General features: G+C 44.0%; 2 protein-coding genes across 4 annotated transcripts; both read right to left on the bottom strand.

The window, feature by feature from the left end:
- Positions 1–1744: 1744 nt before the first annotated feature.
- smurf1 (SMAD specific E3 ubiquitin protein ligase 1) lies at positions 1745–12130 on the bottom strand. 2 transcript variants are annotated; one of them, XM_086133133.1, is made up of 18 exons: positions 11877–12130; positions 7730–7768; positions 7262–7370; positions 6865–6998; positions 6678–6743; positions 6495–6570; positions 5961–6172; positions 5769–5853; positions 5384–5530; positions 4846–5074; positions 4310–4413; positions 3960–4074; positions 3642–3820; positions 3175–3312; positions 2945–3065; positions 2650–2851; positions 1957–2041; positions 1745–1869 (listed from the first exon to the last, which is right to left on the bottom strand). In XM_086133133.1, the coding sequence occupies exons 1-18, from the start codon at positions 11929–11931 to the stop codon at positions 1770–1772; spliced, it is 2196 nt and encodes a 731-aa protein (XP_085989259.1). In that variant the 5' UTR covers positions 11932–12130; the 3' UTR covers positions 1745–1769. The 2 variants fall into 2 exon arrangements, with proteins under 2 accessions (XP_085989259.1, XP_085989260.1); XM_086133134.1 differs by having other exon boundaries at positions 1957–2032.
- Positions 12131–14882: 2752 nt separating this feature from the next.
- On the bottom strand, positions 14883–19495 carry wipi2 (WD repeat domain, phosphoinositide interacting 2). Of its 2 annotated transcripts, none has more exons than XM_086133826.1 (12): positions 19247–19495; positions 18584–18666; positions 18176–18345; positions 17956–18052; positions 17584–17681; positions 17420–17512; positions 17212–17282; positions 17019–17126; positions 16712–16876; positions 16410–16517; positions 16085–16182; positions 14883–15510 (listed from the first exon to the last, which is right to left on the bottom strand). In XM_086133826.1, the coding sequence occupies exons 1-12, from the start codon at positions 19318–19320 to the stop codon at positions 15398–15400; spliced, it is 1278 nt and encodes a 425-aa protein (XP_085989952.1). In that variant the 5' UTR covers positions 19321–19495; the 3' UTR covers positions 14883–15397. The 2 variants fall into 2 exon arrangements, with proteins under 2 accessions (XP_085989952.1, XP_085989951.1); XM_086133825.1 differs by having other exon boundaries at positions 17013–17126; positions 19247–19494.
- Between the last annotated feature and the right edge of the window lie 13 nt (positions 19496–19508).

Here is a 19508-nt window from a genome sequence, read left to right as displayed (position 1 = left end):
ATATTAATAGTTTTTGAAATGTCTTCCTTTGTAATATCGGACTGTAATTTACAAAACGTGATTGCGTCGTGAGGTTTTGTTTGCACCATTTTCCTCTTAGTGGAATAATAAAATGATCATTGTTAAATGCGTTATTTTTCCCTTCATGGAATCATAAAAAAGTGTTAAATGGGCACCACAAAAAAAATCTTGACGCTTAAGATATCCTTTATTTGTCCCACACTGGGGAAATTAAAAAAAAAAAAATTTTAAATTTTAATTTACAAATCTTTAAAAAGCAGAACAATTAATCACACAACCCAAGGACATTTTTAATGTAATTTCTTTTAATATAATCTTATTTACATCGTATTTTTCATATGTTTTAGCACATAGTAAGTTTCAATACTCTTGCATCCATTACACAGTGAACGCAGGACCTAAAAAAATGCAGATTGAAACTAATCTGCCATAACAGTCTTCAATCTACAGCGAAGCCCAATGTTTTCCCACATTTTTCACTTGAGTTAGCTCTTTTTTTTTTAATCATTAATTCATTCACATCTGTGGAGGAGAGCGCTTGTTCATTCACGGCTGCCTTGAGGTTAATGAGTACTCGACAAAGGGCTGGAGTAAAATGGACAAAACATCAGGGCTGCCAAAGAGGAACATTTCAGAAGTTGATATTAAAACATGAGTGAAAGGCTTGAGCTTTTTTCTTTTTGTTTGGGTCTTTCTGAAGCTGACTCCTCCTTTTGCATTTCCTCGGCTCATTTAGAAATTAACCACATCACTCCCTCCTGACCTCTCAGTAGAGTGAAACTTTAAAATCAGGGCTTGTAAGGTTGATCCCTTTCTCCTCAATAAACATACCATAGCATTCATAGTTTACATACACCCACAAGAATATTTGCATCAATATGCATGATAAAAAAAAGTAAAAGAAATTAATCAAAAAACACTTGGTGGATTACTTGAATTGAAAGTGAATTGACCCTTCCACTCAGCGAGAGGGTATGAAAGGATTAGTGTGAACTCTTTGTAGAGCATACAGTATATATTTTGAGAGAGAGAATGAGAGAGAGCAGCTTGGTCAGTAATCACTTAGTAATAAATAATAAAACATTAGAGAGGATCAGAGTGGTTGCAGGTACGTACAAACGGAACAGACAGACATTAAGTAATCCAAAAAAGGAGCAGGCTCATTTGATCGTTTGGCAGCGTGGCCAGGTGCCATGCCACACCCACCCACCCACGCTGTATGACATGCACACAGACATACGTTGACACACTTGGAAACGCGACAGTGGTCAAAGTGACCGCATGAGTACGAGTCAGTCAATCAGGATGTCTCACACACTTACACACGCACACATCACAGTCAGCCTAAGCTTTGTTTTCCATCCAGACATCATTGCACCATGTCTGTACGATGAGTGACAAGTTCGCTGTGGCTGTAGACATTCCAAGGAGTTGACATCATAGTTTGTTCAAACCAAAAGATAAAAATGCTTCTTCAAAACATTTGAAAAGATCTTAAAATACTTTTGTTTAGGTTTTTTTTCTTCCCATTCGACTTCCTTGATGTGCTTTCGCCTTCAACTGCCAACGGTTCGGGCGGCGTCGGGCCAGAACTGCGTTCTCCTCACGCTTGGCCGCCAGCCATGCTCTGTGCATTCTCCATCTTCTTTCTGTGCATGTTGTGTACGTTAAAATTAAAGTCAAAGAGTTGAATGCAAGTGCAAGCGCAAGTGTGGCTGTGTACGTTGGTTCGGTTGTGGGGCCTCCTTTCACTCCACAGCGAAGCCGCAGGTCTCCTCCACAGCAGTCAGCAGTTTCTCATAAAGTTTCTCATAAGACTCGTAGGGTGGGATGTCTATCCTGTTGAAACTAGACACGGAGAAGGGCAATTAGCGAAACCAAGCTGGACCACTTCTTTTAAGAGGTATTTGTTGGGTCCATTTGTTGTGTCTTTACCAAGTGTGTGCCTTGGGCAGGTTGTCAGTGTTGGCGTCTATCAAATGGATGGTAAAGAGTCTTGGTCCTGCAGAACCTGTAGAGCCTTACACATATACATTCTAGTTATCACTGCTCTATACTGCTGCACAGAACAACATTTCCGGTCGTCTAATTTCTTAAATCATCAGGCGCGCTGTCGTAAGTTTCACTGAATTGGTTGGTAAATTCTCATTTATTCACTACAAATAATGCATCTGTGTGCCAGCAATATATAGTGAGCAACAGAACAAATTAAAAGCTCATCCACTAGAGGGCAGAAAGCACATTTAAACTGTGTATCCACCTGTTGCCATTCATACAACAGAATAATAGCTTTGTGTTCAGATAAACAGGCACAAATTTCACACTGAGCCCTTTGAGAAGAGATCATGATTTCATGATACTTTCTGTGACAATTTGGGGGGTTGGCATTCGGTGATATTTCTTTCATGTACAGTAAAATGAAGTGCTTCGGCTCGAAAAAAGGTTGACTGGAAATATTCATTAAGAAATAACTGCGTACCAGTGCCTCGTATATTCTTGTAGAAAGCGCAAGACATAGGCTATCCTTTAATGGGATACTTTAAATTTCTACTGAAAGGTGTTGTACATGAGACAAAAAAAAAAAAGAATGTGTGCGTGTGTGGCCCACTGAACCAGTGCATGACCCACCCTGCAGTGCTTTGAACCCTTGCAAGGGGACCCGGGTGGAGCCTGTGACAAACTGCAACAGACGTCCTCTCCTCTCCTCACTGAAGGCCTCCACCGCCTGCCAGAACCACCGCACCACATTGCTCTCACTTGTACAGTGCTTCAAGCGCGTGTTCGTCTTCCAGTCAGTCAAGTCGATTTTCCCCAATCCGCCGATGATCAGCTGGGTTGCGGCCAGGAGAGGAAAAAAAAGACGTCATAGACATGACAAATTAAGTTCCTTAAAAGTACCGTTTGGAAAAAAAAAAGAATGTACCTCAAGTTCTTTATGGTCGAAAGCTTTTAGGAGATGTTGGGGGATAAGCTCACTAAATCCCTTCTGGAGAGCCAGAAACTGGGCTTCAATTCCTCGCATAAACCTCCAGTTCACATAAAGCCTAAGGAGGACAATAAACATGTTAACACATCCACACATTTATTTAGTGGTCATTCGTTTAATTAAATAATGAGATTATTTTTAATAGAGTATAGTAGGTAGGTCATTACCTCACATATTCCTTCTTGTTCTCCTCAGTAACGGGAATGTTACGGCCGTTCGGTTTGAGTTCATGTTGTAGAAACTTCCCAAAGGCGTTATGCTCCACGCAGAAGGTGTGGTCCAGGACCGAAGTGATGTCATTCTCTCTACAAACACAAGATCATGATGACAATGAGCATCATCGGCGTAATAATGCAGTCGCATTTACTTTTCCTTCCCTTTCACCCCATACATTATTCATGATTTTGTTGCTATAGTGGTTTGCTATTGCAGATCCAGATCTTTAATTATACATGGGCAGCTATGGCTAGTTTATGAATGGCATTACAAAAGGCATATTGATGTTGTCAGGCCATTCTCCTTCTGCGAGTTACGATTTTGTCCTGCAGACAATTTGTTGTAGCAAATATACCAAAACAAAGTCCAGAATAAAACCTTCTCTCAAGTCGATTTGTGTGCAGGTGATCTAACTTACAATATCCAGATGAGACTCTTGTGCAACTCTGGGTCGGTGGTCTCCAGGTCATTGAGCTGAATGGGTTTGCCTAACAGCTGTTTGTAGAAGGGCAGCGTGAAGCTCCCGTTGATGTAGTGACCATGAAAAACTGCCAGCCCCATTACCCGGCCCACAAAGTGGAAATATGAAAGGTGATCCTGAAATATGGGCAGGCACACACATATATGTATATATATATATATATACACAGTATATATATATATATATATATATAGAGAGAGAGAGGTAAGTTGTAAAGTCAATTGTGGAGTGTTGTATGTGTCTCTCAGCACCCACCGGGTTAATGGAGGAGTCGGGGTTGATCTGTAATGTGTAGATATTGTCTGTGGAGTACTGGAATAGGCCATAATAGGGGTTCAACATTTCATGGCACAGCAGGTACAGCCACTCCCTACAGAGAAGAGAGAACCACAATGGTATGGAGGTCAGACTCATCCATACAAAAAATGATAGAAAATAAAACACTCTTTAACATGACTTTTTATCATGCAGGTCTTTATGGTGAATCACATTTTCTGATATGCAATTTTCACAGTGTATCACTTGTGTCAACAATATTACCCGAGCATGTCATGACTGTAACCCTAAATACCTCATTTTCCAAAGTGGCATAAATAGAGAATCACCTGGCCACACCACCGTAGTCCAGTCCCTCCTCTCCTCGGAATTTAACCATTAGACGCTTCTTCAGGTCTTTGGGCCTCATCTTCATTATCTGCCGATACGACTCCTAAAACAACAGACATGTACAAACTAAAACACACTCTCATCATTGTTCTTATACATTTTTAATTTGCAATTAAAAGGCATTGGGGAAAAAAAGTGACAACCAAACATCTAAGTATGAAACAGTTTTTCAGTTTAAGTTAAGAAAGGGATTTAGTGGAGAAAAAAGATTTACATGTCTGCAAAAAAATAAGGCGAAAAGAAAAATCGATCACAATTTTGCACCAGATGTTCTACCAAAATGAAAAGAAGAAATCTACCATTGTGTAAGAAACACAAAGAAGACGCACAACGATACTTGCTCTTGCGGGCCACAAAAAAGTCAGGACACTTCTCCCAGCATATCTATACAGACAATATCTGATACCACTCGTGTGCTGAGTGTGTGTACCATCATTAATGTAGAAAATCATAAATTAAGTAAGGTAGCGCCCACCTCAAAGATCTCTTCACGGGACACCTCAATGCGACAGTGTCCAGCTTGGGGCTGCTGCAGAGAGAGCTCGTGGCGCAGTAGCTTCAGTTTGTGGACCAAATCTCTCTCGTAGCGTGCCGCCACGTCCCCATCGCCCCCAACACCGCCGCTCATTCCTCCAACTCCACCCTCATCAACCCCCACATCCATCTGGGGGGCCTGTGAGGATTCCTTCACTTGGGATTGCTGGCTGAAGGTGGGAAGACACATTTTGAGAAATGAACAAAATTACAAATTCAACACGTTAAAATATTTGTATGCAGTCTATGCGCCAGATTACATATCCAAGCACCATCTACTGTAAAACCACATTTCCATAAAAGCAGACATTTAGTAGGTCATGTTGAGATCCAGTGTGAGTTCCGCATTGCAGCGGGGAGATTAGCAACAGATTAGTGTTGAAACTACTTATTTTCCCCCGTGTGTTGGGGTATCTCTATATGAGGTGCAGACATCCACCGGTCGGATTTCATAAACGTATTTTTGAGTCGGCTGCTACCTGATGATGGTGTGTAGACGTGGATCTGTGAACTGCGTGGTTCTGTTGTTGTGGTCCACGAAGTAAATGCGGCCCGACACGGTGCTTCGGACCTCCCAGCCTACTGGCAACGGACCAAGTTCCTCACAGCTTACACTGGCCAGGTCTCTGCATCAGTAACATGCAAGCAGGCGCGTAAGTCCAGATAGTAGAAATCAAACTCCCAACAAAATATGCTACACCTTCAAGCAGAGCCGAGACCTTACACACGCTTTGTTAGTAACCCAGAGTGTAGACCTCAACGAAAAAAAAGCAGAACTGAACGCTCGGTGTCAATGCCGAGCCTGTTCGTGAACAAATGCAATATTTCTTCAAACCGAGGTTCCCCAACAAATGGGAATCATACCTCGGTATCCGAGGGTCATGCCAGGTGCTGACACCTGTCTGCGTGTGAAGGAAGTACACCTGGCCCTGCACTGTTGTTCGCTGCTCTGTACGAAAAAGAAACAAACAAGTGAAAATGATGAGCGGACCACTAATTTGGTTTCCAGAGTGACACGGTAAGAGATTAGACCCCGGCCGGCCACGTCGGACTGACCATATCCTTCAGGCAGGTCGGGTGGCTGGTGCCCGTGAGGTCTGTTCTGAGGTGTGTGGCCATGTCCTCGGGAGTCCTGCCCCCGGATTCGTTGGGACTGAAGACGATTTTCTTGACTAGGCGAGTCGAGACGGCAGTTCCCACCACCAGCAGCACCGGTGGCATCAGAATAAGGCAGCGGTTCTTCACTGAAACATCCCTCTAACACGGGCCTACACAAAGAGTCACACGTGTAACACACTCACATTCGATGACGCAAAAATACTAAAATTGGGAATGTGCGACGTCCATAAAATGGGTCATATATAATTAAAAAAGTAATTAAAACGACATGAATGATACGCCAATAAAACTGTGTTCCACTAGACATGATGTGGAATTTCTCATGCATTCCAGTATCATGTTGATCAAAGCACAGTCAGAATGTATTTGAGGACTATGTGGGGACCTTAGCAAATGACAAATCATCGATATTTTCATCCTGGAATGTCGCTATTTGATGCTGGGAGCATAAACATTTGTTGGCGCACTCACCCATCGTTTTCCAACAGACCTCGGCAGTCCACCACAGGGCCTCCACTACCTATGCGGTCTCGTGTCTGCAGGCTCACTGGGGAGGGCGAATTATAACGTAAATGTCAGGCCATGAATATTTTGGGGCGAGTGTACACACAAGAGACACCGAGAGAGAATCATCGTGTTGGTGAGCAGCCTCACCTACAATCTGTCCCCGCACTGCGTCACTGTCTGAGGGGTTCAGTTTACAAAGATCTAACCGCTGGTCTGGAGGGAGACATAAAGACACATTGCTTGTTTTGTTTTTTTAACCCTCCTTCAACATGCCACATTTATGCAGCGGAGGGTTTGTGTCCAAGAAGCGCCAAGAACAGAAAAGAGAGCTTACATCCTGTGTCTTTTAGTCTGCTGATGGCATTTGAAAGAAGTCTAATGCACCCCAAGAAGCCTGCCCCCTGCCGTTTATGGATCTTCTTGTGGTTCCATATGCTGATGGTGATTGAGTCTGCCTTTCCAATGTAGCTGGGGAAAAAACACATGAATTCGATTGTTTTGACAGTCATAACCTTAAAAAAAAAAAGAAGCTAATATTAACAACCTAATGTCAGCGCAACGTGTTCAAGGAAGTTTGAAGTGTGACACCTACTGAAACAGATTTGTAAACTGCATAACACACACCCACGGGTGAACTAGTGACAGAGGATCATTCGGTTTCCAAAGCAGAGCTCGAAGGACACAGCAAGCACAGGCCGGGGAATTGTTGTGAGTGGGCGAAGGACACTTACAGGTCGTAGTGCTGATTCCATTTGGGGTCCAGTGTGCTCTTAACTGTGTCTGTCGAGTGGCATTGACCGGATCCGTCCACCACAACTTTGGCAAAAGGATCGGGTAGACCTGTGCGCCCACCATTCATGAGTGTTAGCATCTAGTTCTGTGGTTCTCAAATGTTTTAAACCTCAGGAGGCAGTATAAAAGATTATTCGGAAAATATCATATAATGAAATACTACATCAATGTAAAACTAATTGTTGCAAAAATGTGTTGATTCCGACACAGCGTCATATTGGCCCGGGGCCATCAGACCACCATTAATGTCGGACCCTGAGAATCACTGACGTAACCGGATAGTTGACGAGTGAAAACACGGTCGAAGTCGTCGAAGACGTACTGCACAAAGAATCTCATTCAATCAATTCCTGATCTACAGACGTCAGCATGGCACAAACTTCATGCAAAACAAAAGAGCAACTTACGAAAGAAGTCTTTCTTTGCAAGGTTCTTGGCACATAATACTGTAGGAAAGAACAGAACATAATGAATATGGAACACGCACACAAAAACACAAGTGGTTTAAAATGATGTAGATTGGCACAATGAACGCTGCTATTCAGAAAAAAAATGGGTCTGCCTTGTAGGACAGGAATAAATAAATAATGCAGAAGATCTACACACGGAGGCCTCCCGCAGCGAGGGTGGAATACATTTATTCCCTTTGAACTGGTTACAGTATGTCATGGCATTTTAGTTGTGGATCAGCTGCCCCATAAAGTGGACCCTGTCATGGGGGATGAAAAAAAAATGGTGCCGATGGCACAGAGTAATCTCATCACCTATTGATTGACAGGCTGCCACTAATTGATCTGTTCCACCAGCCGCAATGTTATCCTGGCTTTGTGCTCCAATTCAAACTGCAGAACGGTCCAGTTTGGCCCAGATGGCCGTTAAGGAAGTCAGTCCGCCGCAGGTTTAGGATGTGGTGACCGTGGTGGCGGAGATCCGTCTGCTGTGTCCTCCTCGACTTCCTGTGAATAACCCGTGGAGAATGGCTGCAAGATCTCCTTCCCTCTTCCCTTGACTCACACATTCCACAGTGAGACATCACCGCCAGAGAAGCGGAGCCACGAGACAAACAGAATCACATTTCTTGATCTATCCTCAATCCACTTGCGTACTTTCTGTCACTGCTCAACTACCACTTCCCCCCCGGCCCCCCTTCACCCTTCCGTCTGTCTCTTGCCAGGAAAACGAGAAGGACAAAGGTTTTTCACCCGCTCTCTCTTTTCAGAGTTTTGTTCAGCTCTTCCGTGGCAGTAAATGTGTGACCGGGCCTTTCTCAGCATTTCAGGAAATTCCTCTTTCTGCCAAGGTCATGCCTGGTAAAGACGCACATAAAGACACACACACACACACACACACACACACACACACACACACACACACACACACACACACACACACACACACACACACACACACACACACACACACACACACACACACACACACGCTTCCCCATACATACACAACCGCTCAGCGGGTTCTCCACTTCCCCACTGCTGCTTGCTTTTCCTTTTTGGCATTCAAGGCTGATCTTTTTTAGAGAACCTGAGAAGCGGTGGGAGCCAGCAGAGGAAGAATCCTTTTCATCCGGTCTTTAGGGGAAACGAGCAGGAACATCACAAAGCGCGACGCTGACAAAAGTGAGCGACCGCTGTCTCGAGGAATCTAAAACTTGCTTTTTCAGCACGTGTTCGACAGATATTCAAGGGTTTTGTAGTTGAAATGATTTCTGTTAAAATATACAGGTATTTTTAGGACACAATGGCATGTGCAGTTTCCTGATCACTAGCCACAGATTGATCTTTAAATGATAAAATATTGCTTTGGCTACTTTTTTAGAGTGGCTTGTGTGAGATGTTGTCATCACTTCTTGTGAGACTCGAGGAAAAAAAACTCCTCAGAGCCACTATTTGATGAGGAATTACTTGCATCCGAACACATCGATGGGATTTCATGCACACGTTGACCCACCTACAAATAAGTAGCTTCATTTATGCGCTTGTCCTCTTTTCAACCTGGATACATGCATGTGGACGTTTGTGCACATGCTGCAGGCTCAAGCAGGGCCGTGAGAAGATTAGAGGTGCTTATAGGTTTCCTACTAAATGTTGTCTCCCCTTTCCCCACTTGAAAGCTACTTGGTATGATTGCGATTCCTTCACTCCTTTTCCTTTTTTCATCATTTTCCCTTCATTTCTACCCTATCTTGTGAGCGTCCCGTGTCGAATGAGCCAATTGGTGCACAATCCAAATAGTTGGCAACAAAACCCAGAGCAGCACGTGTTGCCTGAGCAAGCTAACATTCAGCTGACAATGTTTGGCGCGGTAAGCCCACGAGCCTCCTTCTTCGCTAGACAAAACAAACCTCTGTACTTCCTTTGACCGAACTATGCTTCAGTTTTCTTGGCCTGAATATTCAATGGCATCACACTAAATAGGAGGCAAGCCTATCCATCGAGGCTTCATTTTTCAGGACCAACAAAACAGTTTTTCATACGGAGAATCGCTCTTTTATATCAGCAAAATATATCCACAAGAGACTGTGGGTCAAACACGTCACATTAAGTCAAGAGGGGCCGGCCGGGTCTTTGTGTGTGTCTCCCTGCCACAGGCGCACAAGCCTTGTGCTAATGTAGGCCAAACATCCCCTCTGCTTGACAGACTCAACACACATTCGCCAGCCCAAGAGTTTTACGCTGCCATTGGTTCAACGCACATTCCGCAGCCAATTAGAATTTCCCCCATACCTGTAGAAGCGAGGGCAAAGTCAGGGGTAATAACCTTTGCTTGCATCCAAGTAGAACTAATGAGCGTCTAAGTCACACACACACACCGCACGTGTTGTGCATCATACCATATTTATAACAAGAAATGATGTACATGTATTTAACGTTTGCGCAAAAACAAGAGCCATAAAGAAAACAACATTTGAGCGAGTTCAGGCTTGAAGCATCACGGCATCAACCCGTTGTTATGCTGTTTATTGCGTTGCACACACAAAGTCCGCTAACTTCTTTTCTCGGTTTGGTCAAGTGATGTTGTATTTGTCGCAGATGAGTAGAGCTGGTTGATGTACTTTGAACTAAATTAGCGATGGGACTGTTTCTTTATCCAATCAGATTTCAAATGTTCTCCTGTGATTGGTTCAGAATGAAACTTGTGAAGGTCAAGTTCGACGAGCAAAACACATCTGTAACGATCTACATTTTATGATCAGCATCTCCGGTGACTATGCTGTATAATACTGAAATGTTTTTGTTTTTGGCAAGTTACGAGGTCGACATTAATTCGGAAGTGACCAAGATGATGTACAAGTTATATTGTGTTTTGCTTTGGTATCGATGGTTTCTAAAACTGCAACATGATAAGTGGTGGTATTTCAAGAAGGATTAGTCAAAAAAGTCCCCACTGAAGGCCCAGCTACCAAATGCACAAAACGCCACTGATTGGATCAAGTGAGATTGTTCTGCTTCACGAAAAGTGCGTACCATGGTTTCATTTACCCCCCCCCCAAAAAAAAGCATCTTTATTCACCTATCTATGCCAGCACCATCTGGTAAAAGGCAGAACAATGGCATGTTTTTCTACTAGATTGCAGAAGGTAAATAAATAAAGCTGTATGCAATTTCTGTTACATCCTTGGTGGCGTGCATCATTTATTTCTGCTGCAACATAGGTGCATCAACCCTTCAATTAAGCCAATTCTTCGGTGTGAATGCTCAGTTTAGCATCAGGTGACCAAGGAGTCAGGCCCTAGGCACAGAGAGACATTTCCATTTGAATAGAAGCCCCTGGGAGCCCGATGGGGTCACACCGGCTACAGTGAGAAGCCTTTGTTACAGCGGTTGTCCCTGTATCAGAGAGACTATTTTATGCCCGACACAAGCTAGCCTCAACGTCAAAAACAACCTTAAATTGTCGAATTAAGCGGCCAAGAGCCCAACAAATAAAGGAGATAACGGTTAAGTATAGCATTACGATGTCAATCGGTTATGATGCTTCAAATAGCTGTCAGACGCAATCGGCAGGTAAAAATCAACAAACTCATACACTCAATCTATGAAGAAATAAGTGTTCAATTGCGTTCATAATAAGGTGAAGTATAAATGTTTTTATGGTCTGCTGGTGGTGGTGACTGAGCCCCCCGATGGGCGTAGCTAGCGAGCATTAGCGGTCAACGTTAACTACAGCGTTAGAGCGAGCTAACGCCGACTGGCTTGTGTTAATAATTCATCGCGTATTAATGGTTTTAAAGCGGCTATGTTTTCCATTGACCCTAGCGGCTAAGAATAGGCTTCTGGCTCGCGTGAAAGTTCCACGGGACAGTGAATTATTTCTGCACAGTGGACTGCTTTCTTGCATTTCGGCTAACAAGCTAGCACTTGTGCCTCTGTCTACTGCACGAAAACCGGATGTTTAGGCAAATAGCAGACCTTCAAAGATACTTCGTGTTGTCAGATTAGGCTTCCCTAACAATAAACGATACGTCGCAGTGCACCGAGGATCCAAACCGCAGCGTGTGGTGTCTTACAGTCTCGATTCTTGTTCTTTTTTCTTTACCTGTCAGTCGGATTTTGATGCTGGACCCGTTCCTCCGAGTCCCAGGATTCGACATCACTCCGTGAAAAACGAGCCCACAAAGTTTCCCTTCGGGTCTCTTAAAAGAGACCGTTTCACGACTCTGTTGGATGGCGAATGTCTTCAGATTACAAACACGCGGCTGGTTTTTCGGTTCTTCATGGATGCGAATGTATTATTTCATGGCAAAGTCCTGCGCTTCTTCGAGATCCGACAACACGGGAGAACATTTTCGGGCAGGCTCAAGCACGTAATGACGTCACAGTCCTCACTGTACAGCCCTACGTGCTCGCGTCCGGTGGGCGTGCCCGTGGAGGTCCCTGCACGCAATAAAACGTTTTATTTTTTGAATTGAAATGCTCTTGACGGAAGCGTATTGAATTCACTAGGGGAAAAATGTTTTTCTGAGTAATTTTGTTTTAAAATAAAAATGTGTTATGAAATAAAACCAGTCCCTTTAAAATTGATTTAGGATTTAGGATTCCTCTGACTATTCTATTTTCATGAACAAATCAAATGAATCTAAATCAGTTTCAATAGTCAACATTATGTATGCTGAGCTCTGAAGAAGAGAACTTTTATCTTCTCTAAGTATACTCAACATAAACACAGTGACAAGGATTATGTGGTGATTTATAACATATATGATAGGAATGAGTTTTTATTTATAAGCCTGCATCAAACTCAGAGCTAATTTTAGAAGCATGCCAGTTTTGTCGTCTATTGTAAAAAGGCATTTGGGATGAAAATTTAACATGATCTTTTTTTTTAATTGCCATACACTATCATCATTTTTTCCCACCCCTCTGCATGTTACTCATCACAAACAGGATTAAGTTTATTTCACTGAAGATAGTATGTCCAGTTGTTCATAAGATTGACGTTATGTTCAACACTGCACATCGCCTTCGGCAGTATTGAAATTCACTGAACACATGACAGTGATGGTCTACCATATGATGCACTTCAAATGTTTATCTGGAGGTAAAGTGCTTGACTTGGCTACTGGGATTTGCCTGCGGCGGTATTAGGGACTGGAACAATGGAGCCTCTGAGTAGACCGTTTTCAGGGCACAGGATTCAGTAAATCCACATCGGACCGGACACAAGAAATGCTCACATTCAAAACACAGCTGCTCTCTCGACTGTTGCACTAAGTTTGAAGCAGAGCCATATTGTTTCATTGATCGCCATTTGACACCATTTTTGCGCACGCTTCATCCCACTTTACATCAATCCTCTTTTAGCTCTGAATTTCTTCTCCTCCTGTCTGCGTTTTTCCATGTCAGGACTCCATAGGTGGCTGAACTGATGCCTGCTATAGCTTGGAAAGAGAGAGCATCATATACATGATTACCTGACCCCAACAACACCCAAGGTCTTTCCTGAGACACCACCCGCTTTGGTGAGGACACACTTCTTACTTTACGTCAGACATTCATTCCAGAGAACAAAGCCGTGCTTCACACACAACCTTTAAATGGTGCTTTCTTCCACTCTCATCCATCCAGTCTGGTGAGTGAGCTGGAGTGGTGTAGGTCAGTAGCAGAAACAGCAACCATGCCGGGTAGTGCGGGGGACAACGTGGACCCGATGCCCTTCTTGACTCCTTCTTTACCCCGTAATCACCTAAGAGTCAAAGTGTTACTCTAAAAAGGATTTGCATCTAAAATCTGAATGCCAATTACGTAAGTACTCTACCCCCAAGTTCCAAGCCAGCGATATGCCCAACCTCACGTTCTTCAACGAGGCCGGCGTCTTGGAAACCCTGTGTAGCCGTTACGTCAACATGAGGATCTATGTAAGAAAAGCCCTCGTAGTAGAAACAGAGACTACAACATTGAATGTTGTACCTTGAATTCATCCATTTTTCCCGTCAGCCGCATACCTACCTCTGTTGAGCCAAGATTTATGTTGACGCTTGTATTATTCATGGGAATGGCCCTTTGTACTCGTCCCTCCTTTTAGACCGAATATGGTGCGTTCTGTGTGTGACTATCAACCCGTAATGGCTGCCCACCTATGACCCAAATGTACAAGCGGAAGAAAGGCAACAGAGTTCCTCCCTCTTCTCCATCTCGCACAATGGCGCCATGACAAGATAACAATATGAACGCAAGATAAATCTTTCCACGATAAATGTGACCTACATCTTGTACAACTGAATTCTCCTTTTTTTTTGGGGGGGGGGGCGTGAGATGCTGGTACCTTCTTCAGACACAGCACAGGGACACCATTCAAAGTCACATGTTTTTGTGGGTTGGCTACAGGACGTGTCTGCATGGTTCCTTCACACCACACTGACTCACTATTGGCTATTAAGAAACAAAGCTCTATTACGAGAATAGTTTGTCCAGGTGCATATAATGCCTTCAAGGTTTCCTTGTTTTGGCTTCATGCTCAGATTAAAAGTGCAGCCGTCATCCAACTCGGATCTGGGATGAATTTGGACAAGATAAGATGAAGGGCAGCATCATTTCAAGTATATGTGATGATACGATGATTCCGCTGTTCCGGAGTGGTCAAAATCAGTTAATGTTAGTTCTCTTCTCCTTTAAATATTTGTTCTTTTGTCATACCTGATTTATGTAAAGGATATTTGGTTCAACGTTTTTTTGAGAGCCTCGCTAAGAACGAATTTTCAGTTCCGCTCTTTTAAATTATGACAACTTCCAAATGGAGTCAAAACTTTTTAAAAACAGGCATAATATCAAAAGTTGGACTCTGACCACTGATAGGAGCAAAGCATGGATGGGCGGGACCGACGAGCCTCTGTTTAAGAGGTAGAAGTGATCAAGGGTAAATGTAAGCTAATTACGCCACATGCGCAAACACACACCTGTGCCAATAAACGGCATCAAGACACACGCGAGCCGACGACACACACTGTGCGCTCCTTGCCCAATGGCGCGTGTGTGTGCGCGCGTTTGTGTACACATGAGAGAGAGAGCAAGGCGTCAGAAAAGAGAGTACAGTGCACACCCTCGGTTAAGATCAGACAAATTTAAATTGATTTTATTAAGCCAACGCAGAGATCTCCAACAGAAAACATGAAGGGCATAGAGGCACTTACACAGTCTTTTTGTTTGTTTGTTTGTTTTTTAAACAGCGCGAAAATCTGCGCTTGGCCATAGTAGAGCACAGCTACATTTCTATTTTGATCCAAAGTCCAACACGCACGCTCAAACTGTCATTCACATTGGGGATTTGTTTGAGCGGTTGGCACATGTACATGCAAAGCAGTCAGTTTGGTCCGTGGAGACTAAACTGAGGGGGGAAAAAAGAGCAGAAGAAGGAGGGAGGACGCTAAAATGCGGAGGTGTGTGTGAAGAGACATACCACAGATAACAACAGAGAGGCTCTGGAGCACTCGTGTGTTTTGGGGGAAAAGAGGAAAAAAAAAAACACCTTCCCTCGCTGAGCCTGCCCTCCCCTCTCATGTCACTTGTCGATAGCAGCGCCAGAGGAGCCCTCTGATTGGTCGGTGCGGCCGTCCGTTTTGGTCAGTCAGTTTCCAGGATGAGCGGCGGCTGCTCGTTCTCATCCTCCAGCCGCAAGCTGTTGAGGTCTTCCTCTAGCCCCGCCCCTCCCACGGCGCCCTGCTCGTCACAGTAACCTAGGATGTTCAAAGGTGAGAGTGGTTAGGGGAAAGCCAGGTAACATGCATTCCCGTTTAGGAATGTGAGACGACACACATGATGAGGAAAAGAACTTGCTTGCTGTTCTTATAATACAGTTTCCAAACCTTTCGACCAAGTAACAAATTTTACACAACAAAAAGGTAGTGTGTTGTACTGTAATGCCCTCTTGAGGTCACTCACAAGGCCGCGCCCCTTACAAGCACACTAACGCACAAAAAAAACGACAGCATGTAGAGAAATTACACATACAAACCAATTCATTTGATTAGATTATCGTGTTTTCATTCAATACAGTATTATTTTGATGACTCTGTCAAGTGACAAAAATAAATCTCTTGTAAATTTGACAAACCACAGGAGAGTTGCTGAATTTGATCACATGGGAATGAAAATGGTTGAATTTAGCCTGCGTGTCAGTACGTGTGTACCCTGCTCAACAATGCTCCTTCCTTATTTGGGTCTCTGCATGCACGTTTTTCAAAGGAGGCTTACAAGGAAGACTCTAAATGTACCTCGCTACGTTCAGCAAGAGTATAGTTTGTGACATACCTTTAGTGACAGAAGCACTGTAGGTCTGCGCCACAAGCGGGCGATCATGTGTCCCCTGCTCCAGTATCTCATTCGGCGGCTCTGCCCTGCCGTCTAACCTGAGGTCGACAGCAGAGGTTCCGTTTCACAAAGGCGTGATTGACACCGCGGGTGCATGCGATTGAATTATTCTCTTGCGCTGCTCCCATGGGATTTTCAATCGACATATTTCTGATGTCCGTTTTCACATTCACGCAGCACATGGAAACTAAGGTCTGATTTAGTATCGGTGGAGTTATTGACGTCCAAGAAAAGAGAGCACGTTCACCGTGTTTGTGCACGTTACCTGTGCTGCTTCATGAGAGTGCATTCCCCTCCTTCTTGTGGATCCAAGTTGTAGAGATACAAGTAGCCATCGGCCGCTGCAACCAGCAACCGAGGAATCTTCTGAATCCTACGAGACGACCCAAGAAGATAAAAATAAGCCTGTGTGTTTTATGGCGATTTCATTAACTCAACGTTATCTGAAATCCTGACGCCCCGCTACCTATTTCCCAATGGAAATATGTAAGCAAAGGTCTTGGTTGACATAGCACGGGAGAATTCCATATCATGAACGCAATAAACAAAGCAGAGAGAGAAACTGACATTGCTAAAGCGCAGATGTTCTTATGGCCGCAGAAGGGCAGCCGCACGGTGGCGAAGGCTCGCCCCTGTGTAAACATTTCTGTGACCTGGGAGGGCAAATAGCTGGTTGATGCCATCAGAACCTTGCCCAGATATCCTCCCCATGTAGTGGGCTCCTCTGCTGGCCTACACGCACACACACACACGCACACACACACACAAATAGAGTGGGAGATGAACTCAAGCTGCCTGCACGGAAGTCCGGTAGGTGAATTACTGTTTTAGCACAACCAAAAACCAGCATTCTTTATCAAATACGTACACATACTTCTCCTTCTGTGTTTCAAGTTTGAAGATGTGAACCGTCTCTGTGTTGCTGGAGGCTGACAGGTATAAGCCTTCTATGCTGAAGGCCAAGGAGCAGATGCTCACACACCTATGACCAGGATCACACACACATACAGGTAAGAAAATGAACCTTTGGTGCGTGAAAATTTCGCTATAGCGATCACATCAATCACCTCTTGACGCCTCGCCGAAACTCAAAGAGTTTTTGTCCTTCTGGGATAGAGAAGACACGGATGACTGTGCCCTGGGACGAGGAAATGAAACACAAAAGACACGCAGAGGAAGATAACAGTTGAAGGGATTGCAAGGTGACTTTATTTACTCAGACGTGCAAAGGGAGAGAGCGAGCGAGAACAGGCAAAGACCTTGTTACAGTCCTACCTTCTCTGAAGCTGTGGCCAGTTTGGTTCCACTGGCGTCAAACGCAAGAGCTGCTAACGGGCTGTCGTGGGCGGGAATCATGTTTGCGGCTCGCTGAAACACACGTGTGTAACGGGTGGAATAAGATGAGGGGTAGAAGTGGCGTTGTTTTTGTGTTCACCTACCAGGTTGACAGTATCAAACACTTGAACTTCTCCTATCATGGCACTGCCAGGATATGCCAAGTAACAGTTGTCGTTACTAATGGACAAGGCACACAACCCTGTAGGAAGGCGAACAAACACAAACAAGAAGAAAGTCATTCAAACAGATCCAATCAAAGAACTGTATCAAAAATACTCACGTTAAATGACGCTGCCAGAAGTACTGATTCAACTACCGGTATATTGTTGAGGAGTGTGAAAGAAGGCACTTTCTAATTTTTATGAGAATGGTTTATAATTAGCGTAAACATTTTTTTTCTTGGGTAAGCTGTGCAGTTTACCTAATGGGGTTGATGTGTGTATACAAACATACTGTTATACGGTTTTACAAACCTGAAGGGTTGGGTGGAGTCTCTCTGATTGTATGCAACACTTTCATGTCTCGAATATTATGAATGTAAAGCGACTCCTCCAGACACACGATCAGCCTCTGTAGAAGAAATCACACACACACACCGCAAAAACTAAATATCAACTGGTCTTTTCTGTAACTCTAAACACAATAGAAGACACAGCAAATAAGTGAAAGGAGAGAGTGTGTTTATCTTCTTACCTGTCGATTGAGTTTAACAGCCAGTATTGTGTTGGAGTAAGAGTAGTTGCAGATTTCAGTTCCCTTCTTGAAGTGACAGACTTTGAGCTTCCTGGGGGCCTTGAGGCTGACGATGGCCACCAGGCTGCTGGAGAACAGACGCTCCACGATACACACATCCTCTGTGTCCGCTGTTTAACACAAACATACACATATCATCAGCTTTCGCAGTTGGCTGAGTTACACGAAATTTTGTCGTAGGACTTTGGAGGATGTGTCATGACAAGGAAGCCAGATCCATAAATAAGGAAGTGACGATTAATAATAAGACTTAAGTTATATTATTAATAGAAAACCTGCGGCTGTATTGTATACAAAAACGATATTGTATGTTCACTCACTATAATTGGATAAATATGGGATACTCACGACATTCATATATCTGGTCTAATTTTTCCACAGAGGACAGAGAGAAAAACTTGTATCCCGATTTGGTGCCAACAGCCAGGGACCTGTGAAATCAACACAACACAAACCCAGTCATTGTTGGAACAGAAAAATAATTCATCTTTAAAAACACCGCAACGTCCCAGCCTGACGTAGCCGCATCAAACTCAGCATGTTTATTCAAAGCTACCCTCATCCCCCAATTGACGAAATCTTACCTCAAGCATGTGGTGATCGAAAATACTAAAATAACTTCGTGTTATATTATATGAATTAAATGAAACCACATTGAAAATGATGAATCAAAATCTATTCTGATAGATGAAGCTAAAGTTAGCGTGTGAGAGCACACCATCACGTTAGCCTAGCAGCTACCAGCTAACCACCGACAATATAAGACGACCTACGGTTTTAGGATTGGATAACGGACAATACTCGTACATTAGCCTTGCCATTCGGAAAAAAACAAAGGCAGACTGCGTCTCGTCGAATAGTGTCAAGCCGTCATAAAGTAGAAAACCCCCCAAAATGGAAGCTAATGCTTGCTAGCTCCATAGCACTGCCCGCCGTAGCATCGAACATTTCCCGGAGCCTGCCTGTGTTCTTCCCCGTCCTGCCCCTCCATTCGGCCCGGCCCTGGCTTACGTGTTATCCTGGTTAAAGTTGGCGAAGAGGAGCTGGCTTCCGCCCGCATCCCCGCTTAGGCTTGCCAAGTTCATGAGCCCGGCACCATCGACGTATAAAGGCCCAGGGGAAATGGAAGCTGCTGGCCTGGTAATGGGTGTGTGTTAAGGGCCAGACGTGTAGTTGAGCTTCAGGGAACCATTGCGTTGGCCAGTCGGAGCAATGCTAACAAGATTGTTGTTGTTTTTCATTTGCAAGGTGGTGGTGGGGTAGGGGGGGCTAC

Source organism: Hippocampus guttulatus, chromosome 16, assembly GCF_054856545.1.
Source record: "Hippocampus guttulatus isolate MCC_2025c chromosome 16, RoL_Hgut_1.0, whole genome shotgun sequence".
In the NCBI taxonomy this organism is placed as follows: domain Eukaryota; kingdom Metazoa; phylum Chordata; class Actinopteri; order Syngnathiformes; family Syngnathidae; genus Hippocampus; species Hippocampus guttulatus.
This window is presented reverse-complemented; position numbering and strand designations above follow the sequence as displayed.

Bases quoted from the DNA above. Each gene is read 5' to 3' on its own strand.
- smurf1 (XM_086133133.1), bottom strand. From the start codon at position 11,931: ATGTCGAATCCTGGGACTCGGAGGAACGGGTCCAGCATCAAAATCCGA. The intron at 6,999-7,261 runs GTAAGTGTCCTT...TTTTTTCCCCAG, and splicing joins TGGAATCAGCACTACGACCT to CTACATTGGAAAGGCAGACT. The intron at 2,852-2,944 runs GTACATTCTTTT...GCCGCAACCCAG, and splicing joins TCGACCATAAAGAACTTGAG to CTGATCATCGGCGGATTGGG.
- wipi2 (XM_086133825.1), bottom strand. From the start codon at position 19,320: ATGAACTTGGCAAGCCTAAGCGGGGATGCGGGCGGAAGCCAGCTCCTC. The intron at 17,127-17,211 runs GTGATTGATGTG...TCCTGGTCATAG, and splicing joins TTTCGGCGAGGCGTCAAGAG to GTGTGTGAGCATCTGCTCCT. The intron at 15,511-16,084 runs GTATGTCACAAA...TGAACATCCTAG, and splicing joins CAGTGCTTCTGTCACTAAAG to GTTACTGTGACGAGCAGGGC.